Raw genomic sequence first — 20,607 nt, 5'->3', positions numbered from 1 at the left:
CTAGAGTGCAGTGAGATCCCTACAGGCCCTTAATAAACATGTATATGCATGGGTAGATGCAATAGCCATTGAATGTCCACTGTGGGAGCCGTCACTTTGATGCCAGCCTCCTCTGCCAAGTCTCCCCAAATGGAAGGAGAGTGGCCAGCAGCACCCTCACCCTTGCCCATTATTCTGTCCTGGCTCCACCCAAGGATGCTTCTCTATTCCACTTCTCAGCTTTCACCCTGGAAGGCATCAAACTTCGCTGTCTATTCTGGCTTCTATACTCTCTTCCTCTTTCTCATCTCCTATCCTAGCATCTGTGACTCTCCTCTCTTCTCAACCTCAATTCCTCTGTACCCTTCCCACCTCTAACTTTCTGTTTCCACGTTTCCATTTCTGTGACCAGCCCTCCTGTCCTGGCCCCCAGGCCTCCTGACACTTGCTGCCGCTCCCGAGGCTGCCCCCTCTTTCCCATCTGTCCCCCACTTCCGCCACCGTCCCACTGGACAGGTTTCCGTTCCTGTCCAGTCTCTTCTGGAAGCCTCTTCCTCCTTGCCTCCTGGCCTCCACCCTCAGCACTACCCCCAGCCCTTTATCGCCCAACTGTCAGAGGGCTCTTTTATCTGTCATTCCTCAGCTTTGGAAGCTGCCAGCAGACAGCCAGGGGAACCCTCTGACCCTTTTAACAAATCTACTCCAAGCCTGCCCAGCCGATTCTTATCATCTCCCAAGACAGTCCATCCTCCTTTGGGCTGCCCGGCCCCTCGGCCGACCCTCAGGACCCCTGCCTGGCTTTGACTGGTCCTACATCCTTAGAGCCCACCGACAGGCACTGCTTCCTGCCCCTCAACACCCCCCTGCCCCCGACCTGGTCCATGTGTGCTCCCAGCTCAGCTGCAGAACTCCTTCCCCACCCGCTGCCACTCCGCGCCTCTGCACTGCGGCTGGTCTCCAGGCAACTCCAGGCTAAGAGGCCCCGGACCTCAGCTAAAATTCTGGCTCTGCCACATGGCTCCCGTGGCCTTGGATCAATGACAGTCTCTCTATAGTGTCTATCCCTTTATGAAACAGGGACAATGGCAGCCGCCTCATAGAACGATTGTAAGGAGGTTCCTTTTTCTTGCCTCCAGCGTCCATTCTCCCTCTTCGTCAGGGACAGCCCCTCCTCACCTGCCCTCCTGGGCTCCAGCGGGGCCACCTCGCAGGGTGGCTCCAAGTGGGGGGCCTGGGAGCCCCGGTTGCTGCCTTTGAACGTGGCTCCACGCTTCCTACCTCTGTGACCTTGAGCAGATCACAGCGCTTCTCTGTGCTTTTCTTTTTCAAAAAAACATCTTTTAAATTTTATTTTGGCTGCCTCGGGTCTTAGTTGGGGCGCACGGGTTCGTTCCTTGCGGTGCATAGGCTCCAGAGTGCAGAGGCTTAGTTGCCCTGCGGCATGTGGGGTCTTAGTTCTCTGACCAGGGATCAAACCCGCGTCCCCTGCATTACAAGGCTGATTCTTAACCACTGGACCACCAGGGAATCCCTTCCTTTTTTAATCTTCAAATGGGGATGACAGCATGTTCCTCATGGAGCTGAGGTGAGGGTAAATGACAGACTTTATCAGCACTTAGTAACCGTTAAGTGATTTTTATGACACCGATTTAGGTCCATCACCACACAGCTGATTTAAAGTTCTGCTGTGTGAAAGCAGGCCTGAAAACTTTCCCGTCCATTCTGCCATTGTGTCCTCTGTACCAGAACTTAACCCCAACCCTTAGGTTGGACCCCAGTATGCAAAACAGATTTTTGAAAATGGGATAGCTCTTAAGAGGGAAGGTGGCACTACCCTAACCCGGAGAACCCCCAGGCTTGCAAACCACAACACTGTAGGGTTTGGGGTGAGCCGACGGACATCTGATCCAGGGCCCAGAGGGCCATCCTTGGGCTTTCAGGATTCTGAGACCAAATCTTTTGCTAGTTCAACTAAAGTGACAACTGGCATAGCGCAAGATTAGGGAAGACTTTGCCAAGGAAGTGGCTTTTAAGCCGGGAAGGAAGGGCATGACTTCAACAGGTGGACAGCAGAGGACCAGAAGCAGGCGGGTGTTGAGAGTGGGTGCTAGCTTGTCTTGGTGGAGACCAGGAGGCACCGAGAGAGACTGCCGGGTCCCCAGGGCCATGAAGACTTGAGGCGCCACGGAGCAGGGCAGAGACCTGACCCCTAGGGGTCAGCACTGGGAGCTTGGCAACACGATCCGTGGATACGGCGGGGGCTGGACCCAGGGCTCTGGTCTATCCTGCACTGACTCCCAATCCCACTGCCAAGTTCTTCTCAAAAGGGAATATGGGAGGGGATTCACTATTCGTCTGCCTCAGGGAGACAGCTTCGGGGTGGTGGATGAGGCGTGGTGAGGAACCTCCACAGCTCAGGCTCAGAGCGGGATACACCCGAAGGATGCTGACTCTAAGCTCCAGACACAGCCATGTCCTCGGCAACCAGATCCCTTGCTGGGGGCAGAGGATCCCAAGTTCATCCAGAAGACAGGAGCTGAAGGGAGCTCACATCCTCCGTGAACCCAGGGAGAAAACAAGGACAGGCCTGCTCCGGAGTTCACACTCTTTATTGTCCTGTCCAGGGAGGCTTGCACAAAGCAATCTGTGCAGCAGAGGTGAAGGGGCGGCATGGCCCGTCCACATCTTGGAGAGAAGAGGGAGCTGTGGGAGGCGGGCAGAAACAGCTCTCCTTCAGGCTTCTGATGGCGCTGGCTGCACCAACGGCCCTGCGACATCTTGGAGGTTGTCCAGTCACCAATGCAAGGTCCACACCTGGGGCTGAGGTCAAGCTTTGTGACACTGCTCTGATCTGCAGGGGTTACCTTGGGTATATCACTCGTTTCTCCAGCCTGGTTGGGGGAGCCCAGGCCCCGAACTTCAGGGGAAGATAGGCCCAAGGGCTTGCAGGCCCTGGGAGAGTGGGAAGACAGTGCTGCATGGGCTGGAGGCCGCCCGCTTGTGGGGCCCAAACCACCCCGAGCGCAGCTTCTGACAAACATCTGAGGGGTCCGTCAGTCCTGCTGGGCCATTCTGGTGGCCAGTGGAGAAGGCAGGCCCTGGGGCGCCGAGCTCACGGAGACTTCTCAGGGTGCCCTCGTCCTGGGACCAGAGCTCTGGCAGGAGAATGCAGGGCTGCCCTGGCTGGTGGGTCCAAATGCCCTTCTCTCCCCAGCCATGCACTGGGCTGAGGCAGAGGGAGCCCAGCTCCAGAGGGAAACTAAGGCTTTTCCGACAGATGAACAAAGGGTACCTCGAGGATGGGGGTCTCAAGCCTGGGATGGAGGGGTCCGGGAGCTTCTGAGCAACCGGTTAGGCACAAAATGCAAACGCTTCTGCCCCAAGCTCACCCTCAGCCTTTTACTCCATCCCGCCTAGACCAGACCCTGGGTCAAACCCAGCAGGCCCATCCCTGCCTTTCGGGGCGAGGACAAACAATCTGGGACGAAACAGAGGTGGTGGCTGCCTCCTCAGGAGCTGGGTGGGCCCAGGGCCACGGAGCGGCTATCACCGCAGGTTAAAGACCAAGCTGACGGTCAGGATGATGCCCAGGAGGAGGACAAAAGGCAGCCAGGTCTTCACGAAGGCGCCGACGCTGCGGAGAGAGAGGAGAGCGTGGGCCGTAAGGGCCTGGGGAGTGAGTGAGTGTGCAGCTCAGAACATCGTCCACCTGCACACCCAGACGGGTCTGCTCCCCGCAGGAAGCTCCCAGACCCACCCTCTCAGACCCGAACTCGGTCAACTGAGGGACTGGTCCATTACGGAGGCCCACCAGTTCCCATCCCGGGCGGCCACCATTCCAGGCGCCTAGTGATGGGACACCTCGCTGGGCGTGTACAGGAAGACAGGCCCCGCTGTGGGCCTTCATGACTCCATCCACAATTGCCCCTGTGTCTGGGGAGGGGTCTCCGGCAAGAGAACCAGCAAGTCTTTAGTCTGTATGGTGCAGACAGCCTACGAGGTGTGGACTGGCTGGCCAGAGTCAGCACAGGGTTGGGGCTGGAGTCAGGGCCCCGGGTTCAACCCCGGCTCTGACTCAGCCTCTGTGTGACCGCAGTTAAGGGCTTCCCAGGGGACCTCTAAAAGCCTTTGGATCAAAAGAGTCTTCTGAAAAGAAGCCTTTTCAGAAGCTTTGAACCATGAGCGCAGCTGGAGGAAAGCCTGAAGAGCCGGCCAGGCTAGCCCAGGTGTGCGCTGGGGCCCCATAGGTGGGTCACTCCACCTCTCCGAGTTCCCTCTGCCTGTGAATCATGACTACGACCTGTGACCTCACAAGTCATGAGGCCGTGGCTTCAAAGGGCTTCCCAGGCCACCACGGGGGGCCCACCTGCCCAGAACCCTGCCTCTGGCAAGGAAAGCTGGGAGGGGACCCTGTGGGGTCACCCACCCTCCTTTGAGGGTCTACCTGGTTCCCTCGACCTGAGCACAGGGCTCAGCACGTGCGCAGTGTCCCCGAGGAGCCAGCATCTTTATCTCTGTTTTACCAAAGGGCAGGTGCCGCTTAGGAGAGGCCAAGGCTACTCGCCGAGATCTCGCCGTGAGCAGGGGACAGAGCTGGCCTCAGACGGCACGCCCTCTCGGCCAGCTCTGCGTTATTTCAGAACCTCCGCGGCTCCCATCAGCACCTGCTTGGCCCTGCTGGTGGAGGACCCCAGAAGCCGCCCTGCTGGGATGCATGGCCCTGGTGGGATCTGTGGAAGCACAGCCCCCGGGGGCTCACCTGACATACTTCCCGTAGAGCAGGCAGAAGAAGCAGAGCGTCACCATGTTCCAGTTGGTGCTGTTGTTGTAGCGCATCAGGTTCAGGGCCAAGGCCACGTGTGAGTGGCAGTTGTCACAGCAGAGATTGTGCTGGAGGTGCAGGGAGGGCTGGCTCAGGCCAGGCTGGGGGGGGGGGGCGCCCTCCCATCCTGTTTCCCGCCCCCAGGGGTGGCCCACCTACCATTCGGTGCTTGTACTCCTCTGAGGCGTCGTGCACACCGGTGTCCCACGCGTTGGGCCCGCTGGCGTAGACCTGAGCAGGGTCCAGCTTCCAGTACCTGCGAGGGGGAAGAGGGCGTTCTGGGCACTGGCTCAGCTCCACGAGTGTCCCCTGACGCCTGCTCCGTGCGCGGCCCTGAGCGGGGCGGAGCTGCAGGGGTGAACCAGGCGCAGGCCGAGAGCCACGCAGCTGGCAGCTGGGACAGTGTGACATGCGCGGCCTCGCAGATCCTGGGGAGGACATGGGCTCACTCAGGGGGGCTGTGAGAGGCTTCCTGGGGGTGGGGGTGGGCGGGAAACACGAGTCTTGTGTGAAACAGGAGGGATCAGCCAGGCACGGCGTGGGGAGTGGACGTTCTAGGCAGAGGGACCGTCTGAAGGGAGGAAGCGGCACGGCGTTGTGTGGCGCCTACAGGCATGAAGACACTGGAGAGGCGGGGGGCCATGCTGTGGGGACCCGAATGTCCTCCTGAGGAGTTTATCCGTCTTTCCCCTCACCTCCTCACTCGGGAGGCTAGGGTGAGGAGGAGAACACCCGGTGGAGCTTAAAGCTCACAGCCCTCAAGCTGGGGGTCGGCCCACAGGGTCTCTCAGGCGGGGGCGCCGGGAGCTCGAGCGCCCTCTGGCCGCTACGTGGGGAGTGGCTTGACAGAGGAGCCGACAGCCTGGACGGGAGAAACCGCCACCGTCTGGGGACGTGGTCTGGGGACTTGGGCTGCTCGGCGGTTCCTGCTTGGAAACGGGTGCCTGATGCCCTTCTGACTCCTGCTGAAGAGCGGGCTGGCAGCAGACACCCAGGCCAGAGGTCCCTGAGGACGCCAGCAGGGCTTGGGAGCCCCGCTCCAGGCTGCCGGCGCTGTGCGGGACACCTACTCCTCCAGGGCTCCACCCTCCTGGATGCTGCCTCGACCAACAGGGCACCTGATGCTCTTCTGAGCAGACCAATGACTGAAGCGCTGTTTCCAGGCCACAAGAGAGACAGGCCCCCAGACAGAAAAACTGAGGTCCCCAAACCCCATGCAAACTAGCAATACTCCAGGAGAGCCTAAATTTGCTTTCGTTCTCTCCAACCAGAACTTCCCAGCAGAGTTCCAAACAACACCTCCCTTTTACCTTAAATGGTGTATTTGTTCCCTGAGGGGCAGGAGAAAGGGTCTAGGTTTTGGAAGGAGACACACCTGCATGCAAGTTCTGCCACCTCCTTTCCATTTCTCACCTTTTCCTTCTTTCCCTCACCTTTTCGACGCAGCTGAAAACACGACCTTGCACGGCTGAGGCAAGGTCTAGAAGTCCTGTGGGTAAAAGACCTGGCCAGGGACCGGAGCAGGAGATGTGTGGTACAAGGCCAGACCCTCTGGTGGACCCTGGCTGCGCCCCCCTCAACCCCTCCTCATTGCTAGCTTCTGCTGTGCCCCTAGGAGGCCTGGCCTGCTGCTCCAGGCAGAGGAACCTGGCTCCAGGGCCAGTCACATGCACATTCGTCACTTACTTGGCAGGCTTCCCAAAGGCCATGTTGTCTTCCTGTTGGGGGACAAGAGCAGAGGTCAGTGGGGAGCCTGCATCCGGGCCTAAAGACAGACCTGGGTTGGTGGTGGAAGTGTCGTGACTTAGAAGGAGGTATGTGGGGTGGGCACAAGTGGGGCGTGGGCCCTGCTCTGGGGCCGGCGGGGTATCTCAAGTGCCTGCAGCAGCTTTGCTGTGTGAAGAAGGCGATGCAGCAGGGGTGCACAGAGTCCTGTGCCCAGAGACGAGATGCTCGGGGTACAGGCATGACCGCCCCTCTCTGTGGCTCCCAAGTAATTCTCTCCCCCTCTCCGGGCCTGGAGTTCTCCAGGTTCTCTGGTCAGTCCCTGGTCTGTGCCCACAGGGAGGTGGTTTCCTTGACAGTGTGAATGAGGATGCCCTCTGACCTCCCAACCCGACAGTGCTGGCGCACTGCAATCGGAGCAGGACGTGGGGTGGGTTGCGGGGGGACACAGAGTGGGCCTCAAGAGGCCTCCTTTGAGGGAGATGTTAGAGCCGAGTCCTAGACCTGCTGCACAAGACGTGGAGTGCAGGAGTTACACATGGACAGAGGCTGGGCTTAGCATCTGCTCCCAGAGCTCGTCAGAGATGAATTCTCATCAACGTGTATGACACGGAAAGTGAGGGGTATGAAATTTGTGGTGTTAGAGATCATGATAAATGTGAATCAGACAGGCTGGTACTGTCACACTCGTTTGTCCCAGCCGCTGATGGAGAGGAAGCTGCAACCTCGAAAGAGGCAGGATACTGCCTGCTTATCTAGAGCAAGCCCACTGCCTCTATCTTGGGCCCAACCCCTGGGAGCAGACCTAAGAACACAGCTGGTTCATTCTAGAAGGCCTGCCCCTTCTTCTCCATGGCCACACCCAGAGAACCATGTCAGCCTCCCATGTGCCCCAACCTTGTGACTCCCACCTTCTGAAAGTCCAGAGATGTAGTTCCAGGATGGTCTGACTCTCCACTCTTGCCTCTAACCCCTACCCATGTCTTGGTACCCCCGGGGTGGGCCAAGGGCTGGGTCAGTTACTTAAGACTCCTTCTGGCCACACTGCCCTCCCGGCCTGTCCTGGAGGCAAGAGAAGGGGAAAAGGGGTCAAAACACTGGTGGGGACCAGAGGGCCAGGGCCAGGACTGTGGGGCAGCTGCACTCTCTGGATACTAGGGACATGGGAAGGCTGCCTGCTGGCAAGATAGGCCAGCCTTCCATGGGAGCCTCAGAGCCCTCCAGAGGGCGCAGAACGGGGAACTCACCGACACGAAGTAGGGGCCAGCAAAGTCCCGAATGACTCCTGTGGATGTGCAGATGCCCATGTGGCCAATGATGGGGAAAAACCACCTGTGAGAAACAAGGACATGGAAGGGCAGAGCTCAGGGGAGTCTCCCGGCTGGTCAGACAGAGCTGGGGACACTCCATCCGGCGTGAGAGCAGATGAATATAATATGTGTGATGAGTGCCCATGAGGCTGGTGTGAGGGGCGGGGGGCTAGGGAAGAGGGGCCAGTGCAGACGAATAACAGAGCGGGGAATCTGTGCACCCACAACACAGCTAAACTCCAGGGACAGTAACACCGAGTGAGGTGCGGATGCGGAGCGACGGGAATGCTCCTTCACTGCTGCTGGGAGCATAAACCGTTCTACAGCTTTCACAAACGGGCACTACACCCTCTACTTCAGCAACTCCACTTCAGAGTAAACACCCAACAAAAGCAATCTTTTGGTGCCAATGTCCACCAAAGCTGTGGACCAGAACCTTCACAGCACCTTTATTAAAAAATAGCAGGTAAAAAGTAAAAGAAAAAACATTTTAAAAGGAAGGAAAAAAAAATAGCTGGAAATATTTGTCAAAACTCACTGAACATGCACAGTAAAGTGCATGCACTTTACTGCATGTGAATTATACCACAATAAAGTTGATTAAAAAAACCAGAAATAAGCTAAATGTCCAACGATAATAAAATGAGTAAGTAGCCTGGGGTATAATCACACAGTGGAATAGCAGCTAACAATGCGAAAGAATAAACTGCTACATACAACACAGATCTTCACAGACATAAGCAGAGTAAAATAAATCTCACACAAAAATGCATGCATAGTATTCTGTTTATATAAAGTTCAAGAAAAGGCAAAACTAATCTATTGTGCTGGAGGGAGAAGATGGGTTGTTTCTGTGGCAGAACTGACAGGCACAAGGGAGGCCCCCTGGATACTGGAAATGGCCTTTCTGGACCTGGGTGACGTGAGCGTACACATATGCAGAATTCATTAACCCATACACTTAAGATCTGTATCCTTTATGCTATATCTTATATCTCAATAAAAAGGTTTTTTTTTTTTAAAGTAGGGGGGAGCATTTAAACCAAAATGTGTATATGTGTGTGTGTGTGTATGTGTGTGTGTGTTGGGTGTGGGGTAAGTTCAGAAGCTTCCTGAGGAACTGATGAAGAAACAATACGTGCAAGGGTAGAGAACCGGACAAAAGCACAGTGTATTACAGGAATTGAGAGTTCAGACTTTTAAAAGTCATGGGCATTTACAAAAACCCAAATCTCAGTAGGACCCCTATATACAAAACACACAGGAACTCTAGATCTGTCTGTAGTCTGAGAACTATGGCTCCACAGGAACTAGGTGGTGGAGAGACTGATCAGTTTAAGAAGGACTCGCAGGGCCAGCAGCCAAGTGTGATTTTAAGGCTGCCTGCTGGAGAGGTGGAGGCAAAACCTGGAGATGCAGCCCCAGGAAACAATTATGTGGGGCTAGGGCATCACAGGAGGTGACCTTTAACCCAGACCTGTGAAAGGACAGGATGTCCAGAGGCAGAAAGCAGAACTCCAAAGGCAGCAAAGTGCAGCATGTGCCTGGAGAATGGGAGGACAGTTCAGAGGCTCTTCTGGAATACTGGCAAGAGGTGACAGTGATCCTGAGCAGAGGAGTGGTGGTGGGGTGGTGAGAAGCAGATGGCTTCAGAGATCTTTCAAAGGAAACTGGGTGGTTTTATGACGACAGAATAGAGTGATTCTGGGCTACAGCCTGAGGACCTGAAAGGATGGTGGGGAGCGGTGGTTTGTTTTAAATTTTTTGCTGTCACATGGCTTGAGGGATCTTAGTTCCTGGACCAGAGACTGAACCCAGGCCCCTGCAGTGAAAGGGCTAAATCCTAACCACTGGACCACCAGGGAATTCCCAAGTTGTCTTTTAAGAACGTAATCCAAATGCCGTCATTCCCTTGCTTTGATATCCACTGAAAGCTTCCTGTTACACTTATACTCCAAACTCCTTCCAATAGTCTCGTCTTGCTTATCGTCTGATGCCACCTCACTCTTTTCTCTAGCTACACTGCCCACTTCTGGTTCATCAAACACACTAAGTCCTCCCACCTTGATGCTTTTTTTGTTTCTTGCTTTGGCTTCCATCCTAAACCCTCTTCCAGAGCTTTGAATAGCTGGTTGCTGCTTATCATTGATGCCTCAGCTCAACCATCAACTTTGGAGGTTTTCCTTGATGATGCCTTCTAAAGTAGCCACACACAACCCCAGGCACCCTAGATCCCATTACTCTGCTTTAATTTCTTTATAGTATCTACTACAATCTCAGATTACCTTGTTCACTTATATGGTCACTGTCTTTCCCTATGCCTGTGAGCTAAGTTGCTTCAGCCATGTCTAACAGTCGTGTCTGCAACCCTATGGACTGTAGCCTGTCAGGCTCCTATGTCCATGGGATTCTCCAGGCAAGAATATGGAGTGGGTTATCATGCCCTTCTCCAGGAGATCCTCCAGACCCAGGGATCGAACCCACATCCCTATGTCTTCTGCAATGGTAAGCAGGTTCTTTACCACTAGTGCCACCTGGAAAGCCCCTGTCTTTCCCCACTAGCATGTAAACTCCAGGAGAGCAGGGATTTTCTCTTTGGTATTAGAGTAGCCCACAGGCAGTGCCTGGCACATGACTGGAGCCAAGCAGCCATTGACTAAATGCTGAATGAATGAATGTCCTGCATTTAAGAGTGGAGTCAGGCTCTGAAGTCAGACCTGGGTGGAGTCTTCACTGTGTTTTGGGCAGGCACTCATTTCCATCTCTCAGTGAGAGGTGAACACTAATGATAGTGCCTCAATGTGGCGTAACTGTGAGGATCAAATAGGATATGCTTGCAAAATGCTTGACACTTCCTTGCACTTGGTAGTTGGTCAATGTTGTTACCATGAGGCGTACAATAAACACTTGCTGTATGACTGGTTGGACTGGTGTATAAGTTGCTGAAGATTCATAGCGGCCACAGCATGGACACTCAGGATTACGGGAAAGGCCTCAGATCTCTCAGACCCTAATCTCAAGATCCCTCTTTCTCTCCTCTCCCCAATTTCTTTCATCTGGTTGGGGCAAACGTATGGCTTTGACCAGTACTCTGTATCCATGGCTGCACTGGAGGTTAGAACAAAGCCTGGAGACAATGGCAGGGCCTGCACATGGGGAAGCCCCAGAGAAGAAACTCTCAAAGTGTTTGTCAGTCTGGAAGCTCCACAAAGGCAAGCTCCAAAGCTGCTTTGTGGACTACCGTCTATTCAGACCTAGTATGTAACAGGGCCTCAAGATCTGCTTATTGAATGAATCAGTTACTGACCCTGGACCCTTACCTAGTAAGGTAGAGTATTTCAGTGGAAAAAGCCCTATGCTGGCTTCAAAGCTTTTGTTTCCTCGTCTATAAAATGGGGGTGATAGTATTTATTTTCTTTCTTTAGGTTGATGTGAGGACTGAATGAGACAGTGAATATAAAATGTTTAGAACAGAGCCCAGAACAGAGTGAGTATCTACTCTTTGCTGTTTTTTGTAGTAGCAGTAGCTGTTATCAGGCTTTTCATGCAGAATCATCAACAGTTCTGAGGGGACAGACAGATCTCTGGATTCAGTTGCCTCTTCTGATCCTCCCCCTCCAAAATCAACGACAGTTGCTTGTACCCCATCTGTTCCTAGCTCTGCACTCGAGGTCGGCAATCACCATAATGCACTACAATGGTTCACCTCTCTCTCTCTCCTGCTGGAGGGCAGGTCCTTTGATGGGAACAGGAGCCCTCTGACAGGGGCACTAGATTCATTTTATGAACACCTGTACACAGATCTGCAGAGAAACAGAGTGTGCGCTGCTTCTAGCCCAGATGACTGGGGCCTGTGGTGCTTCCACTCAACGTTGCTACCAGCTCTCTGAAGAGCAGAGGATTCTGCAAACATGTTTTTGAGAACAGGGGAAAACCAAAGAGATCTTGGGATAACAACACGATTTTTAGCAAAACCAATACATTTCCTCCCACTTATTCTTACATTAACATTTTACTTTCTTCATAGCACTAATCACTATCAGTTCTTTTAATAGTTCACTTGTTTACTATCTCCTTCCACCATGATTTAACTCTGTGAGAGCAAGGATCATACCTGCTTTACTCACCACTATATTCTTGTCACATAGAACTATTCTAGGCACACAGGGGTCACTGAGCAGGTGTGTTAAAAGGAATATTGAGTTAATCAATGGAAACACTTTCTTAAATATTTTTATTTTTAAAGGACCCATACTTGGATATTCTTAAACAAATGCAAAAGCATTTGAAACAGAAACAATAGAAATATTTTAACATGATGCAAGACTTAAGAAAAAGAGCTCATTTTAGAATCAGAAACATATAAGGACAAAAATGATCTGTTCTCCATACCACCTGGCTGTTTTTGATACAGAGAACAAATAAGTCTATTCCATCAACTGAGAGGGAACAGGATGTGGTTAAAAGAGAGCAAGTCAAAAAACGGTGTTGGGGATGGCTTTGCTCACTGTCATGTGAACCTGATCAAGACATTTAATGGTAGAGATCCATCATCTGAGGCCGTAATTCCTACCTCAGAAAGTGGCTGTGAAATTCAGGGAAAATGGGTGTAAAAGACCTTGGCCAAGTGTCCAGCACGGTGGGTAATGGTTATCATCAGTTGTCAGGGCTGAAGCACCAGGGCAAACCAGCTCCCTACCTCCCTAACCCCGCGGCTCCTTGCTACAAGGCGCCAGCACTTTCTGGAGCACCTGCTTTCTTTTCTGACAAAGGCTGATCTGATGCCATAGAAAGAACTTTGGTGGTGGCAAACTGCCTGGGACCTAAACGCGCTTTGCAACAGAGATGATGTGGTCATATGTCTAGGGGCCCTTCCAGTGACGACATCCCAGGAGTCAGTGTGGTCCCAACCAAACTCCCATTCTGGGCCTCCAGACCCAGCAGGATGTCTTGCGTAGAGGAAGTGACCAGAAATCGTCTGTTTAATGAATGAATAAGCCAGTGAATGAATGAAGATGTCTCTCTCACACTAAGTCAAGGGGCCCCTTTTCTGTACGCCCACAGGTCCTGAGCTTCCCAGCCGCTGAACCTCTCCACAGTCAACAACTGTCTCTCAGATCAGACCAGGTGTAACGAGGGCGAGGAGCCGGTCCCATCCGTCAGCACCACTGGCAACACGCGGGTGGCGGGGTACTGATGAACCCCGGCCCCTCGGGAAGGCTTTGCTGCGCTTTGGGCCCGGAGGCTGGCCCGGGGCCGCCGGAGGACAACGCGCCGGCCCCTCTCCCCGTCCCGGCCGAACGCCAGAGAAGACTCACGTGAGCACCGGGATGGGCGTCCACACCACGCAGTACGGGAAGCGGCTCCGCTCCACGTCCATGGCGCCGCTGCCAGCACCGCTAAGTTGCTTCTTGTCCGTCTCGGCCGCCGTCGGCACCTCCACTTCCGCCATACCGAGCGGGGGAGGCAGCGGCGGCGGCAATAGGAGCGGCGAACTCCCTTCCGCTTCCGCCATGGTTCGTGCGCCCTGCCGGCCCAGCCCCTGCTCCAGTGCAGCTCGCTGGGTGGCGTCACTTCCCGGAGATGGGGTCCGCCCGGCTTGGCTTTCCCCCCGGGAATAGGAGCTGCGTCCCTCTGGGCCCGGCGCCCGCCAGCGCCGCGCCGTTGCGCCCGTGGCGCACAGTCTAGTGCGGGAGCCTCACCAAGCACTCAGTAATTCAGTACGCTGAGGGTTTCTGAGAGGTGTGGTTCAGTCTCTACTTGTTGAGCGCTCCTTAGGTGCCACGCGCCTGACATACACTGTTTTTAATCCCCACAAACTGGCTAGACATGCGAGAATTACTGGAGTGGGTTGCCATGCCCTCTTCCAGGGGATCTTCCCGACCAGGGGATCGAACCCGCCTCTCATGTCTCCTGCATTGGCAGGCGGGTTCTTTACCTCTAGCGCTACCTGGGAAGCCCCTAGATATGCGAACATCAGTTCAGTCAGTTTAGTCGGTCCGTCCTGTCCGATTCTTTGCGACCCCATGGACTGCAGCAAGTCAGGTCTCCCTGTCCGTCACCAACTCCAGGAGTTTACTCACTCATGTCCATCGAGTTGGTGATGCCATCCAACCATCTCATCCTCTATTGTCCCCTTCTACTGCTTTCAATCTTTCCCAGCACCAGGGTCTTTTCCAGTGAGTCAGCTCTTTGCATCAGGTGGCCAAAGTATTGGAGTTTCAGCTTCAGCATCAGTCCTTCCAATGAATATTCAGGACTGATTTCCTTCAGGATGGACTGGTTGGATCTCCTTGCTGTCCGAGGGACTCCCAAGAGTCTTCTCCAACACCACAGTTCAAAAGCATCAATTCTTCAGTGCTCAGCTTTCTTTATAGTCCAACTCTCACATCCATACATGACTACTGGAAAAACCATAGCTTTGACTAGATGGGCCTTTGTTGGCAAGGTAATGTCTCTCCTTTTTAATATGCTGGCTAGGTTGGTCATAAGTTTTCTTCCAAGGGGCAAGCATCTTTTAATTTCACGGCTGCAGTCACCATCTGCAGTGATTTTGGAGCCCCCCCCCCCAAATAAAGTCTGTCACTGTTTCCATTTCCCGCAGGTTACAAGTGAGAAACTGAGGCTTAAGAGGTGAGGTAAGTGGCTAGGACTCAACTCCAAGTCTGTTTCCCTCTCTTTTTCATTCTGTGGTCTTTCACGAGGTAGTGGTAGCATAAAGGAAGGATAAGCTAAAATGATGTGTGGCATATGTGTAGAAGTAGGGAAAACTTGGCCTGGAGATATTAGAGCTGAGTCCTGATGTTTGCTGGGTGGCTCCAGGATGGGTGCGTGCAGTGGTGCAAAGCAAGGAAGGCCTTGCAGAGCAATGCGCAGGAGTGTGAATATCATCTTGGCTGGAGTAAATCACAAGCCTGAGATGTGATCCCATCCCTTCATTGTATAATGGGCAAAACTGAGACTCAGGGAGGTTAAGTAATTGTTTGAGATCACACAGTATCATATGAAGAAGCTGGGCTCAAACCCTGAATTCTTTGGGCTTTTTAAACAGATGCCAAGATACACAAAGGAAATGGAATCTGCTGCAGTGGGAAGGGGAAATGGGAGGACAAAGAAAGAAGGCAGAAGCTCAAAATTAAGCTGGTGAGAGGTATGGCTACATCCACTCAGAAAGGTGGGAGCTGTGTATTTTGGGGAAGATTTTTTTTCCATTGAATTACCCTCCTTCAATGCTGATCTATTTTTAGCACCTAATATTTTAATGCATTTGTGGGGCGTACACCTACCTCTGTTATGGAACTCTAAGGTCCTTAATTTCAGTAGCTTGCACTGTTCCTAGTGCAGAGCAGATGCCCACTGGATATTTCCTGATTTACAGAGTGACTAAATGGATGCTTTTATAAAGGCCTTGCAGACATCACAGGTGAAAATGATTCTCACCCATTCAAAATTCTTTTGAGTATGTTGTGCCTCTCCTGTGGCCCATGTGTGTGATCCGTGAAGGGCAACGACCAGCACCTGGCACAGGTATAGAAGAGGTGGACAGTATGTTTGTGGAATGAAGAAATTGCATCTTGATTCACTGGCTATAGCTGTCTCATCTCTTCTGGAGGAAGGTCTTCGAGGAAAGTCTATACCTCAGACATGCCTCTTCCATCATTGTCAACCCGTAATTCTAGCAAAGGGCTGGTGGGTGCTCTTTAAACATTTATTGTGTATATGGATGAATAAACAACCAAAGTCAGCCTTTCTCAGGGTCTGCCACAAATCTGGTAGTACTAACACAAGCAGCACATCTACTCTGCGGCCTTCAGTGGCTTCCCACTGCACTTTAGACAAACCACAAATCCACTGTGGCTCACACGGCCCTGCATCGTGCCCTTTTGCCTACTTGTTCACTGTCGTACAGCCCTTTTCAGTTCCTCTCATGGGCCATGCTGTTTCATACCCCCATGGACTTGGCACATACTGTTCTCTTTCACCTGAAATGCCCCTACTGCCTCCAAAACTGGCTAACTTCCATTCATCCTTCAAGTCACAGATTAAATGTCGCTTTCTCAGAGAGCTCTTCCCTGGCCTCCCAATCTAAATGAGAAAGCTCCTGGAATACCTTGTTCTTTTCTTTCACAGCACGTTTGTGGCTATGTCTTGTTGGACTCCCCCACTAGGCTGGAAACTCCTTGAAGGAAGACACTGTATGTGTCTTATTCGCTTTTGTAAAACCAATGCCTACTAGTGTCTAGCATAGAGCATTTCCTTAATCAGTATTTGCTAAACTGAATGAATGACAAATACTTATAACCTTAGTATGACAGCTACAGTCAGTTTGAGGGCAGGAACCTAGCTTGTTAGCTGCTACCTCGCAGTGCCCCCAGAGTTTTAAGGGCCCCATGGATGTTGCTAGGCACAGTGCTCCGCAGGGTCTGACTAGAGAGCCCCAGCCCCTCCCCCGTGGCCTGCATCCTCCTACCCTCGGTCTAAGCAGCTGCAGCAGGCACACGAGAAGGGGCAGGCACCTGAGGGGGTCCATGTGCTGTGCTGAGCTGCTTCTGTCCTGTCTGACTCTTTGCGACCCCATGGACCATAGCCTGCCAGGCTCCTCTGTCCACGGGATTCTCCAGGCAAGAATACTGGGGTGGGTTGCCATGCCCTCCTCCAGGGATCTTCCTAACCCCGGGCATGGCAACCCACTCCAGTATTCTTGCCTGGAGAATTGCATGGACAGAGGAGCCTGGCAGGCTATGGTCCATAGGGTCGCAAAGAGTCAGTATTCTTGCCTGGAGGATTCCAGGTACCTGGAGGGAGAAGCCAGCTCCTTCTCTGACTCCTCTGGAGCCTCTGTCCCAGGCTTGTTCCGCATCACAGCCTGTTCACAGGGCCCCCTGCCACACGTACACGTCACCTTGGTTCTCTTACCCAATGTGAAAGCCTCCCTGGCCTGTGTCCTTGCTTCCTCTGCTGCTGCCCACCCCTATCACGCACAGACAGATGGGATACCTCCACCAAGGCCTAACACTCCCTTCCAGGCTCAGAGGATCACAGCAGTGTCCTGGAAGAAGCTCCTCTAACAGAGAGCTCAGGAAAGGATTGATAGAGCTCAGAGCTACCCCTCCCCCAACACACACCCCGACCTAAAATAGGAATGACCATCTGGACCCACTTATAGGACTGGCTGGGGGAGGGAAGGATGGCAGAGCTGGAAGCATCAAGCTGGGAAGCTTCTAGGGTGAGATGCTGCTTGTTTGAAGGGTGAACTCAGGGCACGTCCTCTCTTGGTGTGGGTCAGGACAGCCCCTCAACTGGCCCCAGGTAGAAGTCCCCAGGACACACATCCTTCCTTCCTTCCCCAGGCCATTTCACTCCTCATTCTGGCATTCAAGGTTCTCATGGTCTGGCCCCAACCCTTAACCTTCTTTTTCCACCCTCATCTCTCGCTCTCTGTCTCCCTTGGGACTTGCTTGGAGTTAACCTCACCGCGCTGTTTGCCCTTCAGAGAAACGAGCCCTGCACTTCATACCTCATGTCTTCGCTTGAACTGTTCCTTCAGCAGAGTGCCCTTCCCCGGCTCTCCTACACCACCTTCAAGGTTTCCAGCAAATCCTCCCTCTTTGCTCCCAGAGCACGGAGGCTGTTTCTGCCTATTGAATATTCATGTGTACTTGCATTAGCATTAGCTGTTTACATGTCTGTCTACCCCAGGAGACTGTGAACTCCTTGAGAAGGGGACTGACTAGATCCTTTGGACCTTGGAGTCAGAACGGCACCTGGCAGATAGGAAGCACTTCGGGACTGTCCCCGGAGCTGTTTGTTGACCATAGATTGGTCTCCTTCAGGGCTCTGGCAGAAGAGTCACCTCAATCAATAAGCCAGGGAAGCAGAGCTGAGCCTGGGGCAATCTCAGCGCAGGTTGGAGGAGCTGCTGAGGGTGACGCTCTGTCTGTGTGTGTGTCCCCTCTCTTCTGCAGCATTTCTGCTTCTGCTCCTTTGGATTCCCCCCATTAAGCCCTAAACTGTCTTCCTGGATGGCTCCAAACCTTTCTGTGGTGGGGAAGGGACCACCGGGGTAGATACAATGCAACAAACCATTTGAGAACACACCCTCTGACCCTTAAGACATCAGAGATTACAAAACGACTTCCTTCTCCATTCCATTTTATAGATGGGTAAACTTCCCTAAGAATATAGAAAGCACAGCCAGGCCCAGAATCTAAGTGTTCTGCTGCCAGGTGGGCAATAAAGCATGATGGTTGAACATGTGAACTCAGGTGTCAGCCAGCAAGCCCAGTACTGACCCTTAACTCTGTCAGAGGTTGTCAGACCTTAGGAAAGTAACTGAACCTGTCAGGACATCAATTTCCTCATCCCTAAAAGGGGGAGGGGGGAGTTGCAAAGTTCCTGTAAAGTTTATTGGATAAGCTATAGCTCATCAGCTATTGGCCCAATATGAACACTCAGTGTTAGCTATTATAGCAGTTAAAACCACTCATCACCATTTTAAGACTCTTAACCACTTAAAAAGCACTTTGATGTGCATACTCTATGATTTGGTGCCTCCTTACAATGCAGTGAAGTAACCAGAGGGCAGGTATCATGGCATCCATTTTCCCAAAGAGAAAAATAAGCCCAGAAAGGTTCAGGAACTTTTCCAAGGTCTAAACATAAACCGGGCTTCTCAGGTGGTACTAGTAGTAAAGAACTCGCTTGCCAATGCAGGTTAGATGTAACAGATGGGGGTTCGATCCCAGGGTGGGGAAGATCCCCTGGAGGAAGGCATGGCAACCCACTCCAGTATTCTTGCCTGGAGAATCCCATGGTCAGAGGAGCCTGGCAAGCTGAAGTCCATAGGGTCCCACAATCGGACACAACTGAAGCAGCTTAGCATGCATAAACTAGATAAGAGTTGGGGTTCTGAACCTCAACCCTGCTTTTTCTCTGCTGGTGACCCCTTTTAGGGCCATTAAAGAGAGAGGAGGATGAGACCTGAGATTCTGTAAATCATCATAAAATGGTGCAAACTGTGGCCTCACTGGACCAGGACCTGTTTGTGTTAGTCACTCAATTGTGTCCGACTCTTTGCAGCCCCATTGACTGTAGTCCACCAGGCTCCTCTGTCCATGGAGTTCTCCAGGCGAGAATACTGGAGTGGGTTGGTTGCCATTCCCTTCTCCAGGGTCTCTTTCCTACTCAGGGATTGAACCTCGGTCTTCTACATTGCAGGCAGATCCTTTACTCTCTGAGCCACCAGGGAAACCCTAGGACATATGCAGGAAGCAGACCATGTCTCCATGAGTGCCTCATGCCTGCCATCACGTCCATCAGACACAGGGCCTGACACTCAGCGTGGAACTCCATGGCGAAATCCAACATTCAGAGACCATGCACAACCCCCATAATTGCTACCCACGTCTTCCAGATAATGTGGGGGCTCCAGGAAGCAGGGGCTAACCCATTGGGTGCATTTTGGTTAAGCCAGTGCTGGGCAAACAGGGGCTCAAAAAGTATCATGACATTAAATAAGAAAAATGATTCTTAAAGAAGTGGACCAGGAAGCAGAGATTAGTGACCCAGTCCTGGTTTTGCCTCTAATTAACTTGGGTTTTAGGCAGCCCATTCCTTCTTCCTGCTCCTCTTTGGAACTTGTCTATATTCGTAAATAGGACTCCATAGATGATCTGGAAATAGGACTAGATTGGTGGTTCTCCACTCTGGCCCTACATTAGAATGAATCTGGGGTTTTCAAATAATGTATGGATGCTTGGACACCTCCCCACCTTCCCTGCAGACCAGTTAAAACAGAATCTTTGGGGTGGTTAAGTATCCCAGGTGGTTCTGATGTATAACCGGAGCTGGGAACCTCTGAGCTAGATGATCTCTCATCACCTTTTCAGTTCTGCAACTACATTTCAGCATGCTCCTTAGCACAGAGACCCACCACAGGCCCCTGGGACCACATCTGCCCACCACAAACACAGGAGCTCCAATTCTGAAGTCTCTTTTGCTACACATTCACTGTGCAGGCTTATCTGACTGAGCCCCAGGCTCCCCACCAGCAGGGTTGAGTAACACAGGTGGACGCATGTTAAAAATGGAGCACTACAGGTCTTTTTACTGTCTCTAGTTTTGCCTTTTCCAGAATGTCATATAGTTGGAATCATATGGTATGGCTTTCAGATTGGCTTCTTTCAAAAGCAATAATGCACTTAAGTTTCCTCCCTGGCTTTGGGGCTTGATTGTTCATTTCCATACACTGCACAGCTGTACCTTTTTTTTTTTTTTTTTCAGCTGTACCTATTTTATCTATTCACATTTTGAAGGCTTCTTGGTTGCTTCCGGTTTTGGGCAATTATTAATAACGCTGCTGTAAACATTTACGTATGGGTTTGTGCATGGACATAACACTTTCAACTAAGGAGAGTAGTTGCTGGATCCTACAAAAAGACTAATTAACTTTGTAAGAAACTGCCAAACTCTTAACATTTTGCATTCTCACCAGCAGTGAATGAGTTCCTGTTGCTTCACATCCTTGTCAGCATTTGATGTTGTCATCCTAATCGGTGTGGTGTGGTATCTCATTGTTGGTTTAATTTGTAATTCCCTAGTGACATAGTGACATAGAAGAACTGTACAAAAAAGATCTTCATGACCCAGATAATCTCAATGGTGTGATCACTCACCTCGAGCCAGACATCCTGGAATGTGAAGTCAAGTGGGCCTTAGGAAGCATGACTACGAACAAAGCTAGTGGAGGTGATGGAATTCCAGATGAGCTAT

At 52.3% G+C, this 20,607-nt stretch overlaps 1 protein-coding gene across 1 annotated transcript; it reads right to left on the bottom strand.

Moving 5' to 3' along the window:
- Positions 1-2,570: 2,570 nt before the first annotated feature.
- Positions 2,571-13,389, bottom strand: TMEM222 (transmembrane protein 222). The gene is made up of 6 exons (XM_061148317.1): positions 13,155-13,389; positions 7,774-7,858; positions 6,488-6,519; positions 4,961-5,057; positions 4,739-4,869; positions 2,571-3,613 (listed from the first exon to the last, which is right to left on the bottom strand). Exons 1-6 carry the CDS (start codon positions 13,349-13,351, stop codon positions 3,526-3,528), a joined length of 630 nt encoding a protein of 209 aa, XP_061004300.1. The 5' UTR covers positions 13,352-13,389; the 3' UTR covers positions 2,571-3,525.
- Between the last annotated feature and the right edge of the window lie 7,218 nt (positions 13,390-20,607).

The sequence above is a fragment of the Dama dama genome, chromosome 8 (assembly GCF_033118175.1).
Source record: "Dama dama isolate Ldn47 chromosome 8, ASM3311817v1, whole genome shotgun sequence".
NCBI lineage: Eukaryota > Metazoa > Chordata > Mammalia > Artiodactyla > Cervidae > Dama > Dama dama.
This window is presented reverse-complemented; position numbering and strand designations above follow the sequence as displayed.